This window comes from Exophiala viscosa (assembly GCF_022695815.1).
Source record: "Exophiala viscosa unplaced genomic scaffold EDD37scaffold_3, whole genome shotgun sequence".
Taxonomy (NCBI): Eukaryota; Fungi; Ascomycota; class Eurotiomycetes; order Chaetothyriales; family Herpotrichiellaceae; genus Exophiala; species Exophiala viscosa.
In genome coordinates this window covers 364,089-385,661 of record NW_026944355.1, presented here as the reverse complement: position 1 = coordinate 385,661, position 21,573 = coordinate 364,089, and the positions used below count along the sequence as shown (strand labels likewise).

Below are 21,573 nucleotides of genomic sequence, written 5' to 3'. Positions count from 1 at the left end.
GAAGGAAAGAAATCCAGAAGTTCAAAGTCTATGGGTCATAGCTTGCCACACCTCCGCAACGCTCACTCGCTCGCTCGAAAAGGGAAACGACCAGAGGCTCGAGTGTCCAGGGAGACTGGGGTCAACGCAATCGCGCCGGCCAGATGAGGGTGCGCTTCAATCGGCTGGGTCATGCCCAGCGTTTGTGCAACACTCAACCTCTATACCATCATACTCCTCCGCCGGCTGGCGGCCCTGTCCGTGCTCGACGTCGCGCTAGCAGTCGTGGTCGCGGCGACAGTTGAGCCGGGCGCATTTGCATCACTCTCTCCTCCTCCTAGGTTGATGCTGACGCTGCTTGGGGGCCTCAGACCTTTGCTCCTACCAGAGCCAGGATCCTGCCTCAAGCTCGCCGCAGAGTTCGGCCGTGGGGGATGTGCTCCAGTCCTCAGATTCGGATGCGATGTGTTCGCCAGTGACTGGGTCTGGGCGGTGGAAGAGGAGGATGAAGGCTGTACTGAGTGCCTCCTTGTTGGTGGCACAGCTGTACTTCGGCGCCTGGAAGTAGTAGTCGCAGGTGGTTCATTTTCTTTATCTTCGTCAATGGGTGAAGATGCTGGCGGATCGAATATACTCAATCGGTCAACAGACCTTTCCAGCTCGTCACTGTCTTGCTTTCCGTCTTGGTTTCGGTCATTTCTGACCACGATTTTTCCTCGATCTTTCTCCTTTCGTTCTTTGTCTCTTAGAGGGCTTGTCGGTTCTTCTTTCTTGTCTCGGGAAAGGGGTAATTCCTTCCATTTGCCTCCGCTTGGCTGCTTTTCCTGCTTCATCTTCAGGATGCTTCCTTGACTTTCAGCTGGAATCGCGCCTTCCGATCCTTCCCTCTCCGTACCCCCCGCAATTGAAACCGCAGTGGTCTCTTTGTTCTTGTCTAATCCCTCAACTGCTCCGACCAGCTCCTTGGTTGGCCTTCTCATCTTATCTCGCAGGTTGGGCAATGCATAACTGACTGCTGGCCTTGCGCGGCGAGAACCTCGGCCAATGCTTCCGTTCAGAACATCTTCAACTGAGTTGGTTATCGCAGCCTCTCTCGCGTGGTGAGTTATGCGAACCGAAGGCTCGGTCGAGGTGGGAGACAAAATGTCTGGATCCTGTGGTGCTGGAGTCTTGGGAGGTAAGTTTTTCGAGTCAGGTCGTCCTTCAGACTCCAGAACAATGTCGTGAACTTCAGGCGGTATTTGGATGTGAGACCTCTTAGCCTGTTTGCTGGTGGCTGATGTTGGTCGCTCCTCGCCATCATCTTTCGAAGAAGACAGTTTGTCCGCCACCCTGACCTTCCGCTTGGCCGGCGAGTTCGTACTCTTTGGTGCCAGGATCTTTCTGTCCGCTCCTGCAGACTTCTGCGGAGATTGCAGACTCTTTTCGCCTGTCTTCTCCTCGTTCTCACGACCAGGTGGTCTTGTGAATCTGGATGCTTTCTTGAGAGCGGCTGGGTTGCTCCAAATGTCTTGTTTGCGCTGGAAAACAAAGTCATCGATGTCGCTGGGTTGCTGGGGCACACGTTCTTCCAATTCAGTCAGATCCAATTTTCGTTTGGCGCCAGACTTCAACAGCTGTTGAGCAGACTTCTCCGGATCTGAATGCTCCTCAAGCGGCATGTCCTGCAGTAAGGCGCTTGTCCGTCGTTTCCGTCTCTTCTCCAGCATCGGAGGCTGTTGCGCCACATCTTCATCGTTCTTGTTTTCGCTTGTTGTAGTGTCGAAAGCAACAACGTCACCGACATCGAAATGCGCCACGGGCGGAGGACCTAAATCTGGTGATTCGGAAGCTTGCTGCAAAGCCTTCTCGTTTCTCAATGCCATGACCTCGGCAGATTCTAATGTTCGTCGCGGATAGAGCTTGTCCTCTGAAATGGGAGGTAACCTGCCGTCCAGCATGTCCCTCTCTACAGCTGCTGCTTCTCGCATTGACTGTCGACTTCTCCATTCCTGCTCAGCCAGGCTTTGCGAGGTAGATATACGACTCTTCCTTCTCCCAGTCTTCGCTGCTCTTTCAGGGATCTGACCCATTTCCACAAGCAACAATGACATCTCGTTGACCTTCGACACAAGTCGTTCCTTCATATCCAGGACTTCTCTTCCCATACCATTCGCATTCCGCCACCTCTCGGCTTCGACATGAGCGGCAATTGCTTGTTCTCTGAGGGAGACATTCTCGGCGACTAATCGAGCACACTCGGCTTCGAGGTTGCGTATTCGTTGTGATTGTGTCGAGTTCACTCTTGCTATCTCGCGATTCTGGCGGATAAAGCGTCGTTTCACTATGTCCCCAGCTTATCAGTACGTGAGATTCCTCTTTTAACACTGATGCCTTCAGAGACTGGAAACATACAAGCATCGATATTCTCAGTTGGTGGGGGAGGAACTTCGTTCAGTTTCGCCATGTCTCGTGCCAGCACCAGTATGTCTCCGTCGGACAGGCATACCAGAAAGTCGAGATTCGTCGAACTATAGCAATGATTTGGGCAAGGTCTTTTTTACCGATACCTCGTTGCAAATATGTTATCAAGCGGCCTCGACCACATTATTCACTGCAGATTGTGTATTTACATTATACGGATTCGGAATAGCGTCGACTCTAGAGCCCGCCAATCAACGCGTCTCTTCAATGCGGCCGCAATTCAAGTCCGCGCTTCGTCGCATGTGCAATACTGAACATCCCCTCATCTACGTGCAGTCCATACGACTTTGAAAATGATTGTATCGTGAACGGACTCAATTACACTACGAGCACCGACTGAGCCAGCGATATCATTCACGACCTAGCGCCGACAATGTCCTACGCTCCGCGCCCAACGAACATCCACCCCCACCCCTCAAATTCAAGTCTAACGAACCACACATCGACGTCGATACCTTCCCTCCGCCAGCCTAGTCAATCACTCCTCCAAACACGGATCAACGCAAAGCGTGCAGAACTCGACAATCTACGCCAATTGCGCGATCTCAGCGCAAACCTGGCGAACCAATTGTCAACTCTAGAAGCGAAACTGACAACCCTAAGAGACGGTACTCAGAGCGTGGCTTTGGTCCTAGCAAACTGGGACAATGTCCTGAGGGCCATAAGTATGGCTGCGAGTATGTATCACCACTCGATCCCCTTCCGCTTCGTCTCCTGGCACATGCTAGCCCGACAGAGATGAGACGAGGATAAGCTAACAAGAACGCTGCAGTGAAAGTTCCAAGACCGTCAGCGCAAGACCAGGACGATGCAGAAACACACCCCGAGACAGGAGATGAGGATGACAACACAGAAACGAAGACGAAAAGACAAGGAGAAGGACATGTACAACCACGAACGACGCAGACCCTACCAGTCCCGCTGGTTAGGATACCTGTGCAGCCTAAGGGGGAAGGCGGTGGATGATCAACCAAAAAGGTGGGAGAGTATTGTCCGGTCAATCTCATAGAGCGAATGACGGGCGATATCGCCTTACGCAGCATCTTCGGGAAGGCTAGGCCTCACCACCCTCAATTCAATCGGCGTCTCGATCTCAAACATCGAGTCAGACCTGTTTCGGAACATTCACGTTTGGGAACCTCAATCACCGCCTGAAGTAATGCATGAAACATCATTACCACCTTTCAACTTTATCGCCTGCGCTAGGTGAATCTATGCTGCGCCGCGAAAGCGGAGGGTGAGACCGAAGTGACCGCTCAAATCGATCCAGTCGACTCTTTAGAGGACCTGCGGAAACATTTGAACGAGGTTTTTCTCCGTGAAGCAGAACACCCACGGAACCGGTCTTTCGCCCGTCCGGCAGGCTTGAGAAACAGCTGATACACATCATGAAGCAAAATGTTTCGAAGAGAATGTACGAAACCACGGGATGACACCATGGCGAATGCACTTCACGCTGACGCTGCAGCAGTGAATTGCAACTTTCTTCGACCCTATATAAAGGCACGGTTCTCCCGTCATTTCGGTCAGATGAGGATGAGTCACACGGTGCCGCGCGCCTTGTCAAGATTCTTGTCCGCGAACGTTACGACTCTGCTGCCGGACTTCGTCTAGTCCACCTCCTGTACATCAAACGCATGTTGCGGGACAAGACTTCAACAGACGACGACGGTTTCGAAACCGTCCGTCGGGTCAAAGAAGCTTCTATGGTCCCTTTTGGTCGATTCGAAACCGCATATGCAGAAACCCCTGGCCTGCCCACGGCACCTTCACACAAAGTGTACTCATCGGAAAACTTCCTACAGAGTGGCCTATTTACTGCCATCGGCTTCCGCCGCAGAACGGCGGTATCATCAAGGTGCAGCCACCACACGGAGAATACTTACAGCCTTACATACGCGTAAACACTTCAGGGTGATATGCCACTGGTCCGCCGATGAGGACCACACCTACAGTCATTGAAACAACTTGGTTACTCACAAATCACATGATGGCAAGATGGAAGCAAACCTTCCAGTGACAGAAAGGACGGGAATCAGCATGTACCAGCCAGTGCAGCATGGAACAGGCTGTGTGATTCCAGGGCGACATACCGACCGAATCGAGGAGATGTTTATATTAGCGGTCGCATCGATAACATTGCTATATTGGAAACGATCCGCTTAACAAGGTGTTGAAGCTAATAGGGGGAGTTACAGAGTCCTGCAGAAGTACAGTAACAACATTTCGATGTTCTCAGAGACGGATAGATTAGCTATAAAGACCTCTAAGAAGACGAATGTTGAGACCGCAAGTGTTTTTTGTTGCGGATTGTTAGGACACGGGGCCAAATTCAAGTATTACCGAGGTTGAACCGGTAATAAACATGTTTTGACAACAAGATAGGCGTCATTTACTACGGCAGAGCATACGGCAGAGCACGCCAGTGCCAACGTTGATTGTTTTAGGCATGCCTACTGGGGGGCCCGTCACACCCAACGCGATATCTAAATAATTTTGTGCGGGGGTAGTCGTTACGCCTAACGGACTCCCGATATACCGCGTTACTTGCTAATACTCGAGAAGTTGGGGAAGCATAATGACTAACTTTGGAATGTGATATCAGGACTCATACAACACTCAGGTGTAACATCCACATACAAAACCAATCCCTGATCCAAAAGCAACACCGGCGCTGTAAAAACTTTTGTAAACATCAATACCCGATGCCAAAGCCAGTCAAGCAGAATTCACGGCTTCCTTCGGACCTTGGGCACTACCTGCCACTTTCGCAGCATTTTGCAGAGCAAGTCTCTTCTTCTGTTTCTCCGCCCACTCGCGACTTGCCTGTCGTCCACGCTCAGCAGCCTCAGCCCTCGCCTTGCGCGCAGCATCTTCTTTTTCCTTTCTATCCTTCTCCAATTTCTCCATTTCAACCTTGTTCCGGGCAAACACTTCCCTGCCTCTAGCCTTCTGCTGCTCCACGTCTTCCTTAGTGACCGATAGCTTTTGACCCGCCGTCAATTGCAACGAGGATACTCGAGGTTTGGCCACCGCCGCGACACTCGTGACGCGGCGCACGCTTGAGTTTGCTTTATTAGTGTCTGGTTTCGCGCTGAGCGACAACGGCCGCTGCTTGGATTCAGGTTTCTTCGTGGGCGCCACGTTCTCCTTGTTCACTCCACCGGCGTAGATGCTCAATCTAGCTTGGCTGGCTTTGTTTTCACGGGGGGCAACGCTCGGTCGGGCCCCTTTTACGGGTACAGGTCGAGCCTTGAAAATCTTGCGTTCCTTCTCAGCCTCCTCTTCACGCTTGAGTCGTTCTTCTCTTTGAGCCTTGAGTTTGGCTGAGATTGCTTCTCCTGGGAGGCTGAAAGTCGGCCTCGTCGGTGCCTTGACAGATTTGGCGACGATGAAGGCGGGTCTGTTGGTTGACAGGGTAGCGCTGGAGACGCGTTTCTTCGTGGTGTTTGAGTGGGATGGGGCTTTTGCTGGAGAGTTGGAAAACGTCAGAGATGGTAAGGCCCAGGCCGAAGATTCTTGCGCTTTGAGGCCATCAATGATAGGTTTCTTGGTGATGATGGGTGCTTTTGAGGTGTGTTTGACTATTTGGGCGTTGCGGACGACGGTGGAGGCTCGAGGCGCCGGGGCAGGCTTTACTGTGACTTTGGAGGCCGTCTTCGAGGAGGGTGTTCGAATGGGCTTGCCTGGTGATCGCTCTGATTTCCTCAATGTGTTTGGCGTCTTTGTTGTAGTCAGGCGTGCTGGTGTGTTTTTGCGGGACTTGATAGGAGACTCGATCTTGAGGCCGTCCAGGTCAGGAATCTTGTCAGAGAACTCTTCAATCGCATCCTCAAGTGCGTCTATCGCTTCGACAGAGTCTTCTATTCTGGGTGTTCGCGAGATAGGTTCCACATTGTAGGTCGAGGGAGACTGGGACACTTCTTCGTCAGAGTGTATCTTGCTGGGAGATCTGGATTTGATGTTCTCAAGGAAGGAGTCTTCGGTCGTGTCTGGGTTTGAGGTTGCCATCTCTGGCGCGGGGGTGTGTATGTAGGGATCGAATTTAGGTGTTTTGGGAGCGTCGTTACGAGATTGTTTAGGAGTCGAGGTCAGGCCGATGATTTGGACTTGCTCAGCTGCGGCGTTCTCGGATTCAAGTTGGGGCTGGTCGTCCCTGGTTCCTGCCTCAACCAGGGCAGTCTCCTGTGTTTGATGGGTGTTGCCCTGTGAATCTTTATATACTGCCTGCGATTGTTCTTCGTGTTCCCGTCGATTGGGTTTCTGCTCAGAGTTGTTGTTCGTGGTGGGCTCTTCCTCCTTCTTATTCGTTGTTAGCGTCACCTCCGAAGCTTCTTCAGGGCTTTGCTCGTCCTCCGCAGTTGGGTAGTTGTCGTTAGTGATGTCCTTCAAGGCTGGTCGGTCGGTCTCTATGTCTGTGCCAACATCTTCCGGAATAGTGTCTGCATTGCAGTCTTCGTGGATGAAGTTGTTTTCGTCTTGAGCCTGAGCTCGGAGGGCAGCACGTGTGATACGCATGTTATGAAGATCTGAAACATCTAAAGTTGTGGTGAACCAACAGGTTGAATGATGGTACAGTAGTTGTTTTACTTTAGGTTCAGCAAAAAATGCGGGCGACGCGTCGGGCCGGGTAAACAAGAGTCGTCGTACGGGTGACAGCCAACAAAAACGCGCGAAGATCGCCAAGAGCAGGGACAGAGGACCACTGGCACAGTGAACGACATGTCAATAATATACACAATTGGAAAGTGGCAATGCTGAACATTTGGCCTATGCTGATTTCGAATAACAAGATACCGTGATGCCTCTAGTTGAAAGAGGACTGACTACAACATTCTCAAAAGACCAAAAGCAGAAAAGCAGCAACCCTCAACCTTACTAGGTAGTAACACAATCCACTCTCAGTAACGCCATCCACTCTCAATAACGCCATCCAGTGTCAGTAACGCCGTCCGAAGGTTGCGCTGAAGATTAACACATTCTCTCCACGGCAATGTCCGTTGTTGAAAGGACCGCTCGATGCTGCCTGCAAAACATGGTCGGACTCCTGGAGGTAGTTTGGCCGAACGTGGCTTTACATGCCTAAGGTTGACCGACCGGCCAGACTCAAAAGGGGGGTGCGAATGGCCGCACTACCCACATCAAATGTACCGATACTACCGCTGGCAGGAGCAGACGCGCTGCCCCAGAGTGTGTGACTCTCCATATCGAAGCAATTGGTTGTGTGGGTGTCATCGCAGAAAGGCCACACAGTGCGATCGTCGAGGTTGCAGAATTTACGCTCCCACGCGTTGGCATAGTGCGGACCGAAGACGTTCGGTCGGCTGCACACATAATCGGCGCTGAAACTGGGGTCGTCACTGTCGAAGAGGGCATATAACATTTTGTTGCTGCCACCCGCAGCAAGTTTCTTGTTGTAGTTGTCTTTGTCGTTGTCGTTCTTATGCTTCTTGTAATTTACCAGGTAATGCGGATTCTTTGCGCTCTGTGGCCATTCTCCGGCACCGACAAAGTCGTCAGTCACGATCTTGGGATCCAGGCTGTTGTTCTCGTGTGAGACACCGGGAGCATCGCTGGCGTTATTACCATATGACAACGGCGGCTTGAAGACGGCGATTGTTTCCGGCCACCATGGATGACCCTGCATTCGGCCCTCACTGTTGCATAGTAGATCATGGTTCTCGTGGTAGGCAGATATAACATCTGGCTGGCCGTTGAAGTCGGGGATCTACAAATCGTCAGAAAGTTGTGTCGGTAAACTTGAGACAAACCGAAGACTCATGCTTCAATGGCTCAGTCTTTCGCAAAGACAAATACTTACGTGGAAATTGGCGCTTTGAGAAAAGTGGTCTTTAGGATTCCAAGTACTGCCGTTCCAGTCGTCGTTATAACTATCATTTTTGTCCATCCAAAAGCACCATGGTTTGTATATATCGTTGCCGTCACTCCCCGTATAAAATGGAGTTATTGAAGGGTATCCCGCCCAGCCACAAAATTGCACAGGGACATCACCATAGATCGTGCTCCAACCTCCATCTGCGTACTGGATTTGGATGGCAGAGATGCAGATAGCATCAATGGTGTCTAGAAATTTTGTGGCGCATCAGAATGTTTGAACGCTAGGCTGGACAGACCGCAACTTACGGATGTTGATTTGGAGGTAGGTTGGACGAACATTGTTGCCCTTCTTGTCTGGTGAGATACTGCTTCCATCAGCAGGCCGTCCGAGAGCCAGAAGAAGCGGTACTCTGTCCTCACATGAAATCCTGGAACCCGCCCTCCAATATTTTACCGCCCGGCTTGGTATCACCTATGTGGTCTCCACGCTCATCATACAATACCACCTGAGGCTTCGACCTGTAGGAATTGTCAGAAAGCTATAGCAGTGAAATCGAGGACATGTTGAGAGACTTGTGCCTCAGTGGCACAGTCTTTTGAGTGGATAAGTACCCACCCTTCGAGGCTGCTCAATAGACTGGTGGATCTATTCGCATTCATCCCAGCCCAGATGCGTACAATGGTGTCCTCGGGAGTACTGTGATCTGGGGGTTCTGGAAATATATGGAGATTCTCCGTTATCTTGCCAAACAACCAACCGCCAGCGGTCACAACAATTGGTATAAACCAGTTAATAGGAGCCAACGACATCTTGGCGTTCGACTTGAAGATATGGGAAGCTGAAGATGCAGATGAAACTCTGCACAAGCCCAACGCAGGTTCGATATACCTTTGAGATGCCGGCTCTCGGCTTGTAGGGATGGGAAGGTCAGAGGAGAATTGAAAGAAGAACAGGGTCAACCAGGAGGATATATAGCTTTCAGTCGTGTGCGATCTGCGTTTACCACAGATTTTGCGAAACCTTCGGAAGACATGAGGAGCACTAGTGGAGGAGGGACCAGCCTGTGCCCAAAAAAGGACTGTTGAGCCGGTGGTTCACTTGGTAGAGCGCGCTGCAAAGCGCTAGCTCGGCACAGACCGTCAGAAAGCCTCCTGCTGATCCATGTTATAACTGTTATACATTATAGCTGTCTGGAGAGCTGATGTCGCGTGCTTGGGTTATATTCGCAAAAGATAGGGAACAAGAAGAACATTCCCTGGTACGAGCGATAGCGGCGGGAGCCCACGATCGGAACCATCGAGTCGCCCTTGGCTTTTTACTTGAGGGCCTACCCTGACGGGTATGGCGAATTGAAAAGGCAAGAAAACCCAGTTCGCGCGATCGGGATCTTCTCACCGATGATGTTGAACGTCTCTGAGCCAAATAGCGAGGAAAAGCAGATCAAAGCGTGATTTGTACGCATAGTGTGGCTCCGGGGATCTTCGAAGTAGAGGCTCGAGACTCTAGGCTATCCTGAGTGCCTGTGCGTGGTTTCAAGAAAGATCGCAGCGGCGAAATTGGCGAGAGGTATCTGATCGTCTAATCAGAAATAGAATTCAAAATTCCAGAAAGTCGTGCTGATCGTAATGTGATTCTCAGATTGAAGTGATTGAGATAAGCGCAAGTGAATGGCACGACTAAGAAATTCAAACTTTCTCGGCGCGCTAATGTTGCGTTTAGAAACGGGATACTACAGTATACATCAATATCATGGCAGTCGCCGATAGGCATCGAGCTGAAGCTGGTCTATAAGGACGGCATTAGGGGCTGGTAGGATCTTTTAGATCTACAACATTGTGTTTGCTCAGCATGGAGTGGGCTATGGACAGAGCGTCTCTGCGTTGATCATTTCTCCACGACTCTGTTGAGAAACTGTCTCTACTTCACGTTGTGTGCCACTTTAACTCCTCCATTTCAGTCTACGACGGGCATATCCTCATCCACTGGAAAATCCTAGCACCTTGACTGGAAATCTGTTCGTGCCGGTTGCGAATTGCAAGAGACGACTCTTCTGCTCCACGTCCCACGTTCAGACGACCTTCCAGAAGGTTTTAGTCACTTCGTCTTGCTCCTGGTAGCCACAGTAGTCCGGGCCATTTACACGAGTCGCTGAGCCGGTAAAACCCTCCATCATGTCGCCATTCTGATTAGAGTTTAGCGATATCCGGAGAAGCTGACTTGGAAATCTTGCAGTCATGGATAGATGACACTGATATTGGCGAGTCTGGTCAGTCGAGACGAACAAGAAGCTCGAGCTCGCGGTTCTGGTATATTCGGTCTACTATTGCTCCTTGTAGCTGCGGCAGTCGGTGTGTTTCTTCCAGTCGTCAACGTTGTATCACTTTGGGGAGCCGTCTTTCAACAAGACGAGCACGTAACTTGCCCACTTGCTGCGCCCAGCTGATGGTGTGTTCTGGAGATCGTCGACCATTGGTGGGGTTGATGCCTGCATTACTTCCTCAGATAGAGGCTGGGGACAGGCAGGCGGCGGCCAGGGATGTGTCGAGGTCGACATATTCGATGAAGATTTTTGTGAACAGGCCATTCTTATGGATCCGTTGATCGAAATGTGCCCCATTGCATGATGGTCGGCCGCTGCTAACTCCACCTGAACTTTCCTGGCGCCGTCCCGCAGTCCTGTACTCCGATCACAAAATCATCTTCGCCAGGATGTCGGCGATATCCCCTATAACAAACTCGAGCTCGCGTTCTGGCATGGTGGGCCTATTGATCTTTTGACTGTGTCTGCTCGGCGACTTTCGCGAACCTAAGGAATCACAGCGGTCAGACAGTGCCACTCTTTCTGGAAATAGACTCGCCGGTGGGTGCCGTAAGTATATGTCGAGGTGTAAGTGAGATGTGATGTCGAGGAGTAATGTGTAGGTGCAGTTCACAGGCGGCAGGCGCCAAACAACCGCCCCCTCTTCGCAAGGAAAACACACAGGGTCCTAAAAGATAGCGTCGAGGTTCGTAGGCTCAGGTACAGGTCTGTAGGTACAGTTCAAGTGCAGATTCGGGTTCACTTCAGGTTCGGGTTAGGTATAGGATCGGTTTTGGTTCAGGCTCTCAACCCGTAGGTGGGTGGTGATGATGTTCGTGGTTTGCCGCGCGCGGAACTGATGATTATGACTGTTATAAAATGTAGGGACCTTGATAAGTACACAACGCCAATCCGACCCGGGCAAGGCCCTCCAAATGTGGGTGCCGTAAAGTTGTGTCGAGCTGTAAGTGAGATGTAATGTCGAGGAGCAACATACAGGTGCAGTAGGTCCACAGGCGGCAGGCGCTAACAGCGGTCCAGTCACCTGGCTTTGCTCATGGCTCGACAGCTCCTCATTCATTCTCCATGGTGAACGTTGACTGAGCAAAAACCGGACAGGTGAACTTTAGACCGTCGGAGTCGTCGCCTCATCGATCTTGACTTTCATCTGACCCGAGGCCAGCCCATAACTCTTTTTGACCGCCTCACTCCCGTAGACCCTCATGCCCTTCTCATATTCAGCTGTGACACCGTCCTTATACCCACCAGCTTCACGCAACAACCTTCCCAACAACGCCGAGTCTTGAACGGCGGTGTTGGCTCCAATACCTCCTGCTGGAGTCATCGAGTGTGCCGCGTCGCCAATGACTGTGACTCTTTTGTCATTATCCCAGTCCGGCACACCACTGGGTGTCGAACACGTGATCTTCCAGAACGCCGCCTCGTTCTCAACCATGTCCTCGAACAGAGGCTTGAATCGAGGATGCCAGTGTGCCGTCAGGCCCTTAGCGATATCAGCGGCCTTTCTGCCCACTATTGTGTAGTCGTCATTCGGTGCCTTGATAACGCCGGGCTGTCCAACCATGGTCCATCCGAACTGTACATCGGGGTCATTCATATCGCCTGCCCGCACGTTCGTCATAATTGAGATCTGTCCATGTGGTTGGGTATTGTCGACAAGCCGAAACACGCCCTCACCCAGACCTTTGAATGCGGTCGTCGGCGCTTGTCCGTGGATGCCTCTCGCACCCGTATCAAACACCTTCAACTTTCCTCCGGACAACTGCTTTGCAACCTGCGACCTGATGCCCTCTCCGCCGATCAACATCGAGCCTTCTACCGACTTGGAGCCATCCGCAAATATAGCGAGCACGCCGTCAGATGTCTTCTCGTATCCCTTGACATGTTTATCAAATTGGATGTACTGCTCACAGCCCTCGAGGAACAAGCGGCGCATATCCCCTCGTGCAATGCCCACGATCTTGCCCTCGCGCGATCCCAAGCTTTCGCCACCCGGGTTTTGACCTATTACTTCGCCTGTGTTGGCGTTCAGGGCGGCGAAGCCGCTGCCGGCGGTCTTGCCGCATGTGTCGTAGAATTTCTGGAATGAGGCTTCGTCGAGCACGGATTCGATGGCGTCGAGACCTTCGGAGGAGAGGCGCAGGCGGTAGCCTTGGCCGCGAAATGTGAGAGAGGCATCGCGCTCGAAAATCACGAAAGGGATCTTCGAGAGCAGTAAGGACTGGGCGAGGAGCAGGGACGCGAGCCCGCCTCCAGAGATGAGGATTGGTTTGACGTTGAGCGGCATTGCGAGTGAGGGCTAAAAGTCGTTCTTAAGCAGAAGTGCGGGGTTGAGCTGCTGCGGCAATGCGATACGAAACGAAATGACAGGCGTGGCTGAGAGGAGTCAAGGTTGTTTGTTCAGCGGCCTAACTACTATAAGTGCTACTCACATGTCGGAGCAGTGACTTCACGTTGTACATATACCAATGGACATTGTCCGCGATGACCACTTATTAGTAATGTAGTCGTGATGTCTATCTTGACGGCCCCATACTCCCCGGTGTCTGAGCGTAATTATTTGAACATTCGGCCCTCGGCGTCACCTACAGCCGCTCAAGCAGTGATGATAAATCATGGGAGACCGTTCGAGGCCTCAACGTCGTCCACCGCCTTGTGGCAGAAGGATGCCCGAAACCCAAGATTCTCTGGCTTGAGATGTGATGCACCACACACAACCGCATAGTCCTAGATATGACGATGCTAGGCTTGTTACAGTGTGAGTTGAAAACTGAGTAGGAAACAGAGTGAAGAACAGTGTATCCTACCAGGCTGTAGTCATTAAAGCGGCATTGTTTGTAAGTTTGCTCGACCACAATCTGGAACTCATCAAACCTACCCAGATACTTGAGTTTCTATACCTCATCTTATTTCATGCCCTGGTAGTCGTAAGCTCGACTTGTGCCCCTATTTCTTGCACATGGTATGGTGATATGGATCGAGTCAATCCATAGTCTCTCGATTATGATCCAACATCCATCGAGACACAACCGATGGCTCGCGCTCGCGCCGATACAGGGAATTTCCCCAAAGAGCCTCACTCGGTCTCTCTGAAAGGTGAGGCAAGCCAAATAATATGAAAGGGTCTATTACAGATTCATTGCTTTGCTAATACAAGTCGAATAGTTCTAAGGTAGGGTTTCCTCGTCTGGTCCAATGCGTTGTTTAATCCAATCTCACCCTCAAAAAAGGCTCTCTCGCCCATCCTTGGTCCAACAACATCCACTCCCGCTCGAAATTGAACATGACACCAAGATCCAGCGGACGGCGTCACTTGCATACCCTTCCACCGCGGCCGGGGTCGACCAGGAATTCATCCTAACCAACAATCTAGGTCTCCCACCGTCATTCGGATCCGCCCACGTTGGCGAGACATTCGCTTGTGCATTATGCGCGAACAACGAGCTTCTGCCTGGGAATAGCACTAAGTCTGTCTCGGGCACACGGATCTTGGTCGAAATGCAAACACCATCGCAGTCTGTACCACTGGAATTGCGTGCTGCTGAGTCTGAAAGTGATCAGACGGGACCAGGTAGTTCGTTGCAGCGCATCATACAGTTCGACCTTAAGGAGGAAGGGAATCATGTTCTAGCCGTGAACGTCACGTACACGGAGACCACATCTGGAGATGGACAAGCAACCAGCGGCAGGGTAAGATCATTCCGAAAGTTGTACCAATTCCTCGCACAGCCGTGTTTGAGCGTTCGGACCAAGGCTACGGAACTGCCGTCGACTGAAGTCCCCGACAAAACGCATGGCCCTTATGGTAGAGCGACGCTATTCCGATACGTCTTAGAAGCGCAGTTGGAGAACGTGTCAGACACAGCCATCGTTCTTGAGGAGAGTAGACTGCAAGCGAAGACGCCGTTCAAAGCCACGTCGCTGAATTGGGATGCTGAAAAGGAGGATGGCGTCGAGGTGCGAAATCCACTGCTCAATGCCCGCGATGTGATTCAGGTTGCATTCGTCGTGGAGCAGGAACAAGGCGTGTCGGATGGTCTGGAAGAGCTCAAAGAGAGCATGAGAAGAGATGGTAGGGCTGTGCTGGGTCAGCTTGCCATCCAGTGGCGGAGCTCGATGGGCGAGCGGGGCTCGCTGAGTACAGGAAGTCTCCTGTCGCGGCGAAGAGTGTCGTGATATTCTTACAGAATTGAGATTTCCCTGCGTATGCGCTACATGTGCATGTGCGGTGCCGAGTTTTATGGCGCATTAGGGTGCATGCATGCTGAGGCCATTCATCCTTCCGTTGAGTGTATGTGCTCTTGGTTTCCGGATGGTCGGCAAGTCTGGCACCATTTCTTCCTGTCTGAATAGTCCATCCTCCAGTTTGGAGGGTGTGCGTGTGATGACGGTATGATAGTCACGGCCTTTTGCTGCTGCACCAAGGTCTGGCCGCTCGGTACTGCAAGGCACAGCAATAATCCGCCATTGGTGTTGCGACGTGTCCGTCAGAATATCCGCCCGGGCAGCAGTGGACGGAGATCGCGGCATGAAGCTTCTTCGATTGAGACTTGATCGAAGCAACCCTGCTCGTCCCCGTTTTGCCGAGATAATGGCGTCAAAGAGCGGTAATGACGGTTTTGGAACATTCTCCTCGCGATCGATGATGAACTCGTTCCAGGCTTGTGTTTGTTGCAACATCTCCATGTAAGCTGCGTGATCGGCAGGGAGACTCCTGATAAACGCCTCATTGTCGAATTGATATACTGCTCCGAGTTTCTTCTTCTGCAAAGGCGCTGGGTGCATGAACTTTCGATAGTTGTAGAACAGGGTGCCGAACCCTCTTGCAAACGCAGCTCGGACCTGATCGGGGTAGAAAGCCGCTGAGCATGGGATTGTGATCTGTGAAGCACATCGATCGTGGATAACGAAGCCGCACCCGGAACATCGATAATACCCATCTTGAGCCTTATCGTCACAGAGAACACACGTAGACGGGCCCTCTGCACCCCGCCATTGCAGGCAATGACCTTCCACCCAGTATGTCCCTTCCACGTTTCTTGCAGGTTGTATGTACATGTTCGGCATAATACTAGACGCTGCCAACGTTGACTGTGCGTATGCTGAGTTTGCATAGGTCGAGCCAAAGGTCGAGCCATTTCTCAATGGGTCGGGATATGAGCCAGTGGAAGGACTAGCATTGTGCCGAACAAACGGGAGACTAGCCTTTCTTATCATCTGTTGAGGCACGGAGATGCTTCGTTTTGACATCGAATCGAAGTGGCCAGATCGCTTCTCGCGTAAGGACGTTTGCAGAGCATATCCAGAGTCATGCCTAGAGGTCGTGAAATTGAACGTATTAGGGAAGCTACCGCTCGTGGGAGACATGCCGTCCGATTCGGTGTAGGTTGATTGCCGTGCAGTCGAGGAAGTCCTGGGCCGTTCCATGCTCTTGCCGTTTGCCGTACCGGAAGCCAGGAAAACGTTCAACATTGGCGCACGACGCAGAGTCTCCGAAGCAGCCTGCGCACCAAATGAGGCGGAGCTGAGGCTCGTCAGTTTGTCCAAATTCGTCGACTTGGCAACAGCCGTGAACACCGAGTCAAGTTCGGCAGAGAAGGCATCGTTCGGGAAGGTCTCGACGGTGTATGCGGGTGCCCCGGGTGTTACACCGAAGCTGTGGTGCAAGGGTACGGCTTGATGCAATAATGACATTAATTTTTTGCGTTGACGTTGAGGTAAAAATGGTGGTGGTGCAATGCTGTGAAGCTCGTTCCTGTCCAGATCTACCAGTACATAATCGTCGTCTGGCAGGTCATATCTTTCGTAGTCACGATTGATGCCACAGATATAAGGACAGGGAGCATCAAGCGCCTGCACCAGTCGTGAAGGAAGCACCGGGATTAAGATGCCAGCCCATTCGAGCGGCCAAATCAAGTCCATGATAGCCTTGCTAACCAATTGCAACATAGAGGTATGAGACGAGAGGAGGACGATCCTGGACTCTGCCAAGACGTATTCAAAAAGGAGTATGATGTTGGGTATGGTGAGTGTCCTGAATAGTGGATACAGGTCGGTTGTTCGACTCCCTGGAAGTTCGTTGGGAGCTTCCTTCTTTGCATATAGTTGAAGTTCTCGTATGGAGGTTTGGACCTGTACTTTCGAAGAGATAGGACAGGGAGCGTCAAGACAGATTGTAGCGACATATCTTTCAAGCGGCTGCCACATGCCGACCTTTGGGGAACTGGCAGGAACTCGTAGAATTTCACCATCCATCATCGGCACAACAATGGCACGTAGCCACTGCCTCCAGAAGTTGGTCATTGTGCTGTCTCTGCCGAGGATGCCATAAGCTCTCGGTATCCAATACCGTGTGTCGCTCGCGGTCAAACCCTGGATCTCCGCTGACGAGCCATGGCGTAGCGGCCTCAACATGTCGGACATGACATTGATCTTCTCTTCAACTGCGCTGATTTCGTCTTCTAGTTGTTCTCTTTCTGGAGATCCTTGGAGGACACCAGGGAGAGTAGCCAAGAGTCTGGACAATTTTGCGTTCTCGATTTTCAATCTTTCCTCCAGAGAGATTGCCATTTCTCTTTCGGCCTCCGACATGTGAGCTCTCCGCCATTCGTCGCACTTTTTCTCCAAGTTATCAGCCACTTCAGAGCTTACAGGAATCCAAATTGTGACTTGCACTGTCGATATCCTCGAATTGTCGGCTGCAGTCATGGAGAATTCATGCCATGTAGACCGTGGCTTTATATCCGCACATACGATTGTGATATCGTTGGGAAAGGCAAACATTGGCACGTAATCTGGAAACGATCCCCGTTTCTGTGCTCGGTCAAGGACCGATGGTCGAGGGTACCTCTCCAGCAAAACAGGTTCGAATGCGCGCCTCAATGGATGTTCGTTGGGTGAAGTGTGGAAAGATTCTGGACTTGGTATGACCGAATTGTAGCTGCTCATTCTCCGGGAAGTGCGTGTGCTGACTTTCCTAGCCATGGAAGGTTGTCGTTTTGTACTGGCCATATCTTTGAACGACAGATGTCTCCGAATGCTGCCAAAGTTACGATTTGGCAGCGGACTGGGCTCATCTGGCACGACAATCTTCTGGGTCTGCACTCGCGACTTTGGCCGAGTAGGTTTCGCTTTATCTGCTTGATTGAATGATAAGTCAAGGAAGAAGGTATCTCGATCTGTTGCGAACTTCTGCATTGCCTTTTCGAAGTCTACCTCGGTAATAGCCGTTGACATCCGATGGGCTGGGGGGCTTTCAACAGGCTTAATTGTGAGGCTGCTACGATTGCTGCGAACTGGACTGTACAGACTTCTGATGGAATGTCGAGCTTCATCCGAGAGTTGAGAGAGCCGTTGGTATGAGTCATGTCTCGAATGGTTGATCGAAGGCCTAGGAGACTGGAGTATGGAAGACTGATCGTTGGCTGTGGTGGTTTCTTCCTGGATAATTGAGTCGATGCCATTGCTGTCGTTGATCTCGTATGACCATCTCGGTTGAGAAAAGGCGTCGGATAGCTGTTGACCATCCAAACCAGCGATCCAGAAATAATCCGCCAGCGGCCAAGAAGATTCAGAAGAATCAATCGGTGCCATAGTACCTGTATCAAGGGCGATTACCAAGAACCAAGATCCTGTCCAAAATCGACTGATGATCTCAAGGCATTCTTCTTGTTGAATGCGTTTTATCGTCGTCTGCAAAGATGTGCTGAAAGCTCCGGGGTTTGTGATGCAGACGTGGGTTGCATTGAAGGACGTAATGTCTATGGCTCGCTTATCATGGTGGGATTTTTCGCGGCCACCTTTATCAGAATGACAACGGACATTCCTTCACCCCGTTCAAGGGCTATTCGTCTGTGCGTCTTCGATATATGCCACTCTCTCCTTGCTCTCGACGGTGAACGAAGAGATTACTGAGTTGGTGAAAGCGAAAGGAAGTTTGGATATCTCAAAGTACACTTTTTGACGTGGATACAGGGATCGGCCCTTTGAGAGGAACTGGAGATATGAGATGATGCCAGTGGACAGGCGTGATAGGTCGAGACTAACGAGGTTTCTGCTGGGTCTGCGGTGTGGTTGGCAGAAAGGCCCAGGGTGGAATTCGGGGATCTGGACTGAAGCAGAATAAAGGGTGCCACTTTTGAACAATGACTAGCACTATCAATATGTCAGGGATTTCCTTCTTTTATGAAGACGTCGCTGAAGCAGTTAAGAATAGGAGAGGCGCGGTGCATTGCACGGGAAGTGAATTGCAGGTCAGCGATGGAGTGGTTTAACGCTGCCTCTGTCATTTACACACCACTTCTCTCGCCGTCTCAGCATGCTACAAGTTCATCATTTGTTGATATCGACGACCAATTGTTGTGCGTAGACTTGATCGAGTTCGTGATACGCGTCTTGGAGGTGTGGGAGCATCGCTAGCCATGACAGGGACCTGGGGAGGGGAAATATTGAGTCAATCGCGTTGACACGGCTGCGCTAATCGAGCCCCAAAGCGCGTTGGTCCAGTTAAAGATAGCAAAGCCACTCCATTAGTTGGTTTCACTCTTTTTAGGCCTTGAGCCCCTGGAGCTTAACTGCACTCGTACAAGGTGGAGGTCAAATTCATCGACATGTAAACCACTGCACACAGGGCATTTCGTGAAGGATGTAAAGAACCATGCTGCGATGGATACAGTCTGGAGTACATGAACGACCTGCCAGAAATCCTCCGAAAGATGCTGCAGGATACTCATAATGGGGAATCTGAGATTTCCATCCTCATCTTCTCTTTCGTCCATGTTCTGCAGGTGTCAATTAACGCCAATGCAGAAACTGCGCCCTGAACCCGAGATGCTCGTATTCTGCAGGTGCGGCATGACCTTTTCAAGATCTTCGTCCTGTCTCCTATCGTACTTTGAACCTCCCCAACACTACCATCCGCCACATCGTTGTCATGGAGCAAGCACTTGATCACCGTGGATGGATTGCTTCGTCGAGACACAAATCGATCTCTTCGACATTCGGTTTTTATTCATCCGAGTTCCCCGCTCACAATTCGTTGCGTCTTCCACTCACACCACCAGGTCAGTCCTAGTGCCATCTCCTCTGGGGAAAGGTAAGGCGTGCCACATGGGTGTACATAATGTACTTGGGGAGCACGAGGGCATGACTGCTCAGTATCATTGCCATCCTAAGTCTTTGAAGCTGTCAATACTCTTCTAGTCATTCAACCTCTCGCAATATGTCGACCGCAACGACTGTGGGCCTCCATCCCAATCCCATACTGACTATCCCTCTCATCTCCTCATCTTTGACCGTCTTCTATGCCGTCGTCGAATCGACCGTACTCTTCCCCTTCCTGGCTGCCGCGAAGGAAGACCCTCTTGCAACCAACAAAGTAGTACGCCTCTGGTGGACCAACTTCCTCCCTCCGGGGCTCACCACAATCTTCGGCATAACCATTCCCACCGTCGTCGGCGGCCTCTATGCTCTCAGACACCTTCGAGAATACAGTCTGAAATGGAAAGTATGTCTGGCCGGGTCTGTCTTCGCAGCAGGTCATTACGCCTACGTCTATTCCATATCTCAGACGATCAAAAATGTGATGGATGAAGAGGTGGAAACTAAGGGAACAACAATCGATCATGTCAAAAGTTGGCTCAAAATTCATCTGTGGCGGACGCTGACCACGGATCTGCCTGCGCTGGCTTGCTTTGGCTATGTGGCATTTGCCGATGAATGAACTAGATACAAAAAGAAAGTTGCCAAAAAAAGGAAAAGGGAAAGGCCGTTACTTACGACCAGAGAACTGCTCCTTTGAGACCCCAATGCCCGCCAGGTCCAACTTGGCGAACGCTGGCCGGCCATGGGATGCTCGACGGACGACCTTTGCTTGCAATGTGACCACTTTCTCAACGTTCACTTCTGGTTTCGGAATCTTTCTCGTTTCCATCGGCGTCTTCTTTGCCTCTTTGGCTCCGGAAGTGACTGCCTTCCCGACCTTCCTCGCACGTGGTGCTCTCTTGGCTCGAATCTCCTTCTTACGCTCCTCTTTCTTGGCACTGAGGATCTCATCAATTGCCTTGTTGAAATCTGGAATTTCTTCTCGCAACGTGCGGTACGCTCCCTTTGCCTTGAGGGTCTTTTCCCAGAAGCGAATCGCAACATGGTCGACAAGGAGTTTCTGCATCACAGCGTCGGGTGGATTCATCAGGTATAGCGCTCGCACATCTTCCGAGTGGATCTGGCCCTGAGTCAAGCTGTTCATGCGCTTGGAAATGTTGTTCACCAGGTACTCGCATCCGATAATGGTGGCACAAGTGCGAGCGTAGTACAGGTAGGTCAAGGCTTTGAAAGATGGGTTCGCAAACGGTCGTATGCCTTTGCCTTCACAACAGGACAGCATCCAGTTGATGATGTGTCTGTGAATGACCACATTTCCCCCAGTGATGGTGACTGATTTCATCCCGGCAGACTTTTGCAGGTTGGCAGTAATGATCTTGTTGATCGCTGGAAACTCATCCTTCCATTTAGTCGCGAAGGTGACGGCAATATTCTTCGGCATGCTCTCGCAGAGTATGCGGGGCTCAGTCGCGTCGTTCTCCTTATACAGGATCGTGATTGTCTCACCGGTCTTGAGTCTACGTTCAGACGACGTGTTAGTATGGTGATCGACGGTCTGACAACGTGTTCCAGACTCACTCTCTGAGTCTCATGGGAGACAATGAAGTTAGAGACGCAGACATCTTGTTGGTAATGTTGGTACGAGATCGTCCGTTCACAGATCGGTGCTATGGTGAACAAGAGAACGAACCAGGGACTGGCCACGGAAGCTGGCGGTCTTGGTCGTCAGGAGATGAAAGTATGAGGATTCTTCCCCGGTAAGGCCGATATATGTTTAGGTACTCATGAAGGGTCGTCAGGGAGGTAAGAGTGGTAAGAGGCTCGGTCGTTGGAAGAGAGGAGGGAAGAGTAGAAGAGTGGAAAGGATGGG

General features: G+C 51.3%; 9 protein-coding genes across 9 annotated transcripts; 3 read left to right on the top strand and 6 right to left on the bottom strand.

Moving 5' to 3' along the window:
* Positions 1-55: 55 nt before the first annotated feature.
* On the bottom strand, positions 56-2,706 carry EDD37DRAFT_312565 (uncharacterized protein). Its single transcript, XM_062811348.1, has 2 exons — positions 2,374-2,706; positions 56-2,302 (listed from the first exon to the last, which is right to left on the bottom strand). The coding sequence occupies exons 1-2, from the start codon at positions 2,423-2,425 to the stop codon at positions 201-203; spliced, it is 2,154 nt and encodes a 717-aa protein (XP_062671558.1). The 5' UTR covers positions 2,426-2,706; the 3' UTR covers positions 56-200.
* EDD37DRAFT_312530 (DASH complex subunit Dad2-domain-containing protein) lies at positions 2,472-3,619 on the top strand. Its single transcript, XM_062811347.1, has 2 exons — positions 2,472-3,119; positions 3,215-3,619. The coding sequence occupies exons 1-2, from the start codon at positions 2,816-2,818 to the stop codon at positions 3,406-3,408; spliced, it is 498 nt and encodes a 165-aa protein (XP_062671557.1). The 5' UTR covers positions 2,472-2,815; the 3' UTR covers positions 3,409-3,619.
* Positions 3,620-4,777: 1,158 nt separating this feature from the next.
* On the bottom strand, positions 4,778-7,053 carry EDD37DRAFT_625282 (uncharacterized protein). Its single transcript, XM_062816227.1, has one exon. The coding sequence runs from the start codon at positions 6,958-6,960 to the stop codon at positions 5,161-5,163; it is 1,800 nt and encodes a 599-aa protein (XP_062671556.1). The 5' UTR covers positions 6,961-7,053; the 3' UTR covers positions 4,778-5,160.
* A 124-nt stretch (positions 7,054-7,177) lies between these two features.
* Positions 7,178-9,474, bottom strand: EDD37DRAFT_312159 (uncharacterized protein). The gene is made up of 5 exons (XM_062811343.1): positions 8,897-9,474; positions 8,701-8,799; positions 8,587-8,645; positions 8,264-8,526; positions 7,178-8,170 (listed from the first exon to the last, which is right to left on the bottom strand). Exons 1-5 carry the CDS (start codon positions 9,088-9,090, stop codon positions 7,517-7,519), a joined length of 1,269 nt encoding a protein of 422 aa, XP_062671555.1. The 5' UTR covers positions 9,091-9,474; the 3' UTR covers positions 7,178-7,516.
* Positions 9,475-11,706: 2,232 nt separating this feature from the next.
* Positions 11,707-12,888, bottom strand: EDD37DRAFT_648131 (uncharacterized protein; the record flags this gene model as incomplete). Its single annotated transcript, XM_062817975.1, has 1 exon — positions 11,707-12,888. The coding sequence occupies one exon, from the start codon at positions 12,886-12,888 to the stop codon at positions 11,707-11,709; it is 1,182 nt and encodes a 393-aa protein (XP_062671554.1).
* Positions 12,889-13,507: 619 nt separating this feature from the next.
* On the top strand, positions 13,508-14,933 carry EDD37DRAFT_312182 (uncharacterized protein). Its single transcript, XM_062811344.1, has 3 exons — positions 13,508-13,697; positions 13,767-13,773; positions 13,832-14,933. The coding sequence occupies exons 1-3, from the start codon at positions 13,634-13,636 to the stop codon at positions 14,775-14,777; spliced, it is 1,017 nt and encodes a 338-aa protein (XP_062671553.1). The 5' UTR covers positions 13,508-13,633; the 3' UTR covers positions 14,778-14,933.
* On the bottom strand, positions 14,814-18,490 carry EDD37DRAFT_312452 (AEX-3 domain-containing protein). The gene has a single exon (XM_062811345.1). It carries the CDS (start codon positions 18,192-18,194, stop codon positions 14,850-14,852), a length of 3,345 nt encoding a protein of 1,114 aa, XP_062671552.1. The 5' UTR covers positions 18,195-18,490; the 3' UTR covers positions 14,814-14,849.
* A 1,110-nt stretch (positions 18,491-19,600) lies between these two features.
* EDD37DRAFT_312455 (uncharacterized protein) lies at positions 19,601-20,346 on the top strand. Its single transcript, XM_062811346.1, has one exon. The coding sequence runs from the start codon at positions 19,822-19,824 to the stop codon at positions 20,320-20,322; it is 501 nt and encodes a 166-aa protein (XP_062671551.1). The 5' UTR covers positions 19,601-19,821; the 3' UTR covers positions 20,323-20,346.
* A 24-nt stretch (positions 20,347-20,370) lies between these two features.
* On the bottom strand, positions 20,371-21,325 carry EDD37DRAFT_648127 (uncharacterized protein; the record flags this gene model as incomplete). Its single annotated transcript, XM_062817974.1, has 2 exons — positions 20,371-21,220; positions 21,282-21,325. The coding sequence occupies 2 exons, from the start codon at positions 21,323-21,325 to the stop codon at positions 20,371-20,373; spliced, it is 894 nt and encodes a 297-aa protein (XP_062671550.1).
* Positions 21,326-21,573: the final 248 nt, after the last annotated feature.

Excerpts from the sequence above, each read along its gene's own strand:
- EDD37DRAFT_312452 (XM_062811345.1), bottom strand. The coding sequence starts at position 18,194 with ATGGCACCGATTGATTCTTCTGAATCTTCTTGGCCGCTGGCGGATTAT.
- EDD37DRAFT_312159 (XM_062811343.1), bottom strand. The coding sequence starts at position 9,090 with ATGTCGTTGGCTCCTATTAACTGGTTTATACCAATTGTTGTGACCGCT. Across the intron at positions 8,800-8,896 it reads CTATTGAGCAGCCTCGAAGG|GTCGAAGCCTCAGGTGGTAT; the intron begins GTGGGTACTTAT and ends CAATTCCTACAG. Across the intron at positions 8,171-8,263 it reads CTCAAAGCGCCAATTTCCAC|ATCCCCGACTTCAACGGCCA; the intron begins GTAAGTATTTGT and ends GACGATTTGTAG.
- EDD37DRAFT_312455 (XM_062811346.1), top strand. The coding sequence starts at position 19,822 with ATGTCGACCGCAACGACTGTGGGCCTCCATCCCAATCCCATACTGACT.
- EDD37DRAFT_312530 (XM_062811347.1), top strand. The coding sequence starts at position 2,816 with ATGTCCTACGCTCCGCGCCCAACGAACATCCACCCCCACCCCTCAAAT. Across the intron at positions 3,120-3,214 it reads GGCCATAAGTATGGCTGCGA|TGAAAGTTCCAAGACCGTCA; the intron begins GTATGTATCACC and ends AGAACGCTGCAG.
- EDD37DRAFT_625282 (XM_062816227.1), bottom strand. The coding sequence starts at position 6,960 with ATGCGTATCACACGTGCTGCCCTCCGAGCTCAGGCTCAAGACGAAAAC.
- EDD37DRAFT_312182 (XM_062811344.1), top strand. The coding sequence starts at position 13,634 with ATGGCTCGCGCTCGCGCCGATACAGGGAATTTCCCCAAAGAGCCTCAC.
- EDD37DRAFT_312565 (XM_062811348.1), bottom strand. The coding sequence starts at position 2,425 with ATGGCGAAACTGAACGAAGTTCCTCCCCCACCAACTGAGAATATCGAT. Across the intron at positions 2,303-2,373 it reads AACTGAGAATATCGATGCTT|TGAAACGACGCTTTATCCGC; the intron begins GTATGTTTCCAG and ends CTGGGGACATAG.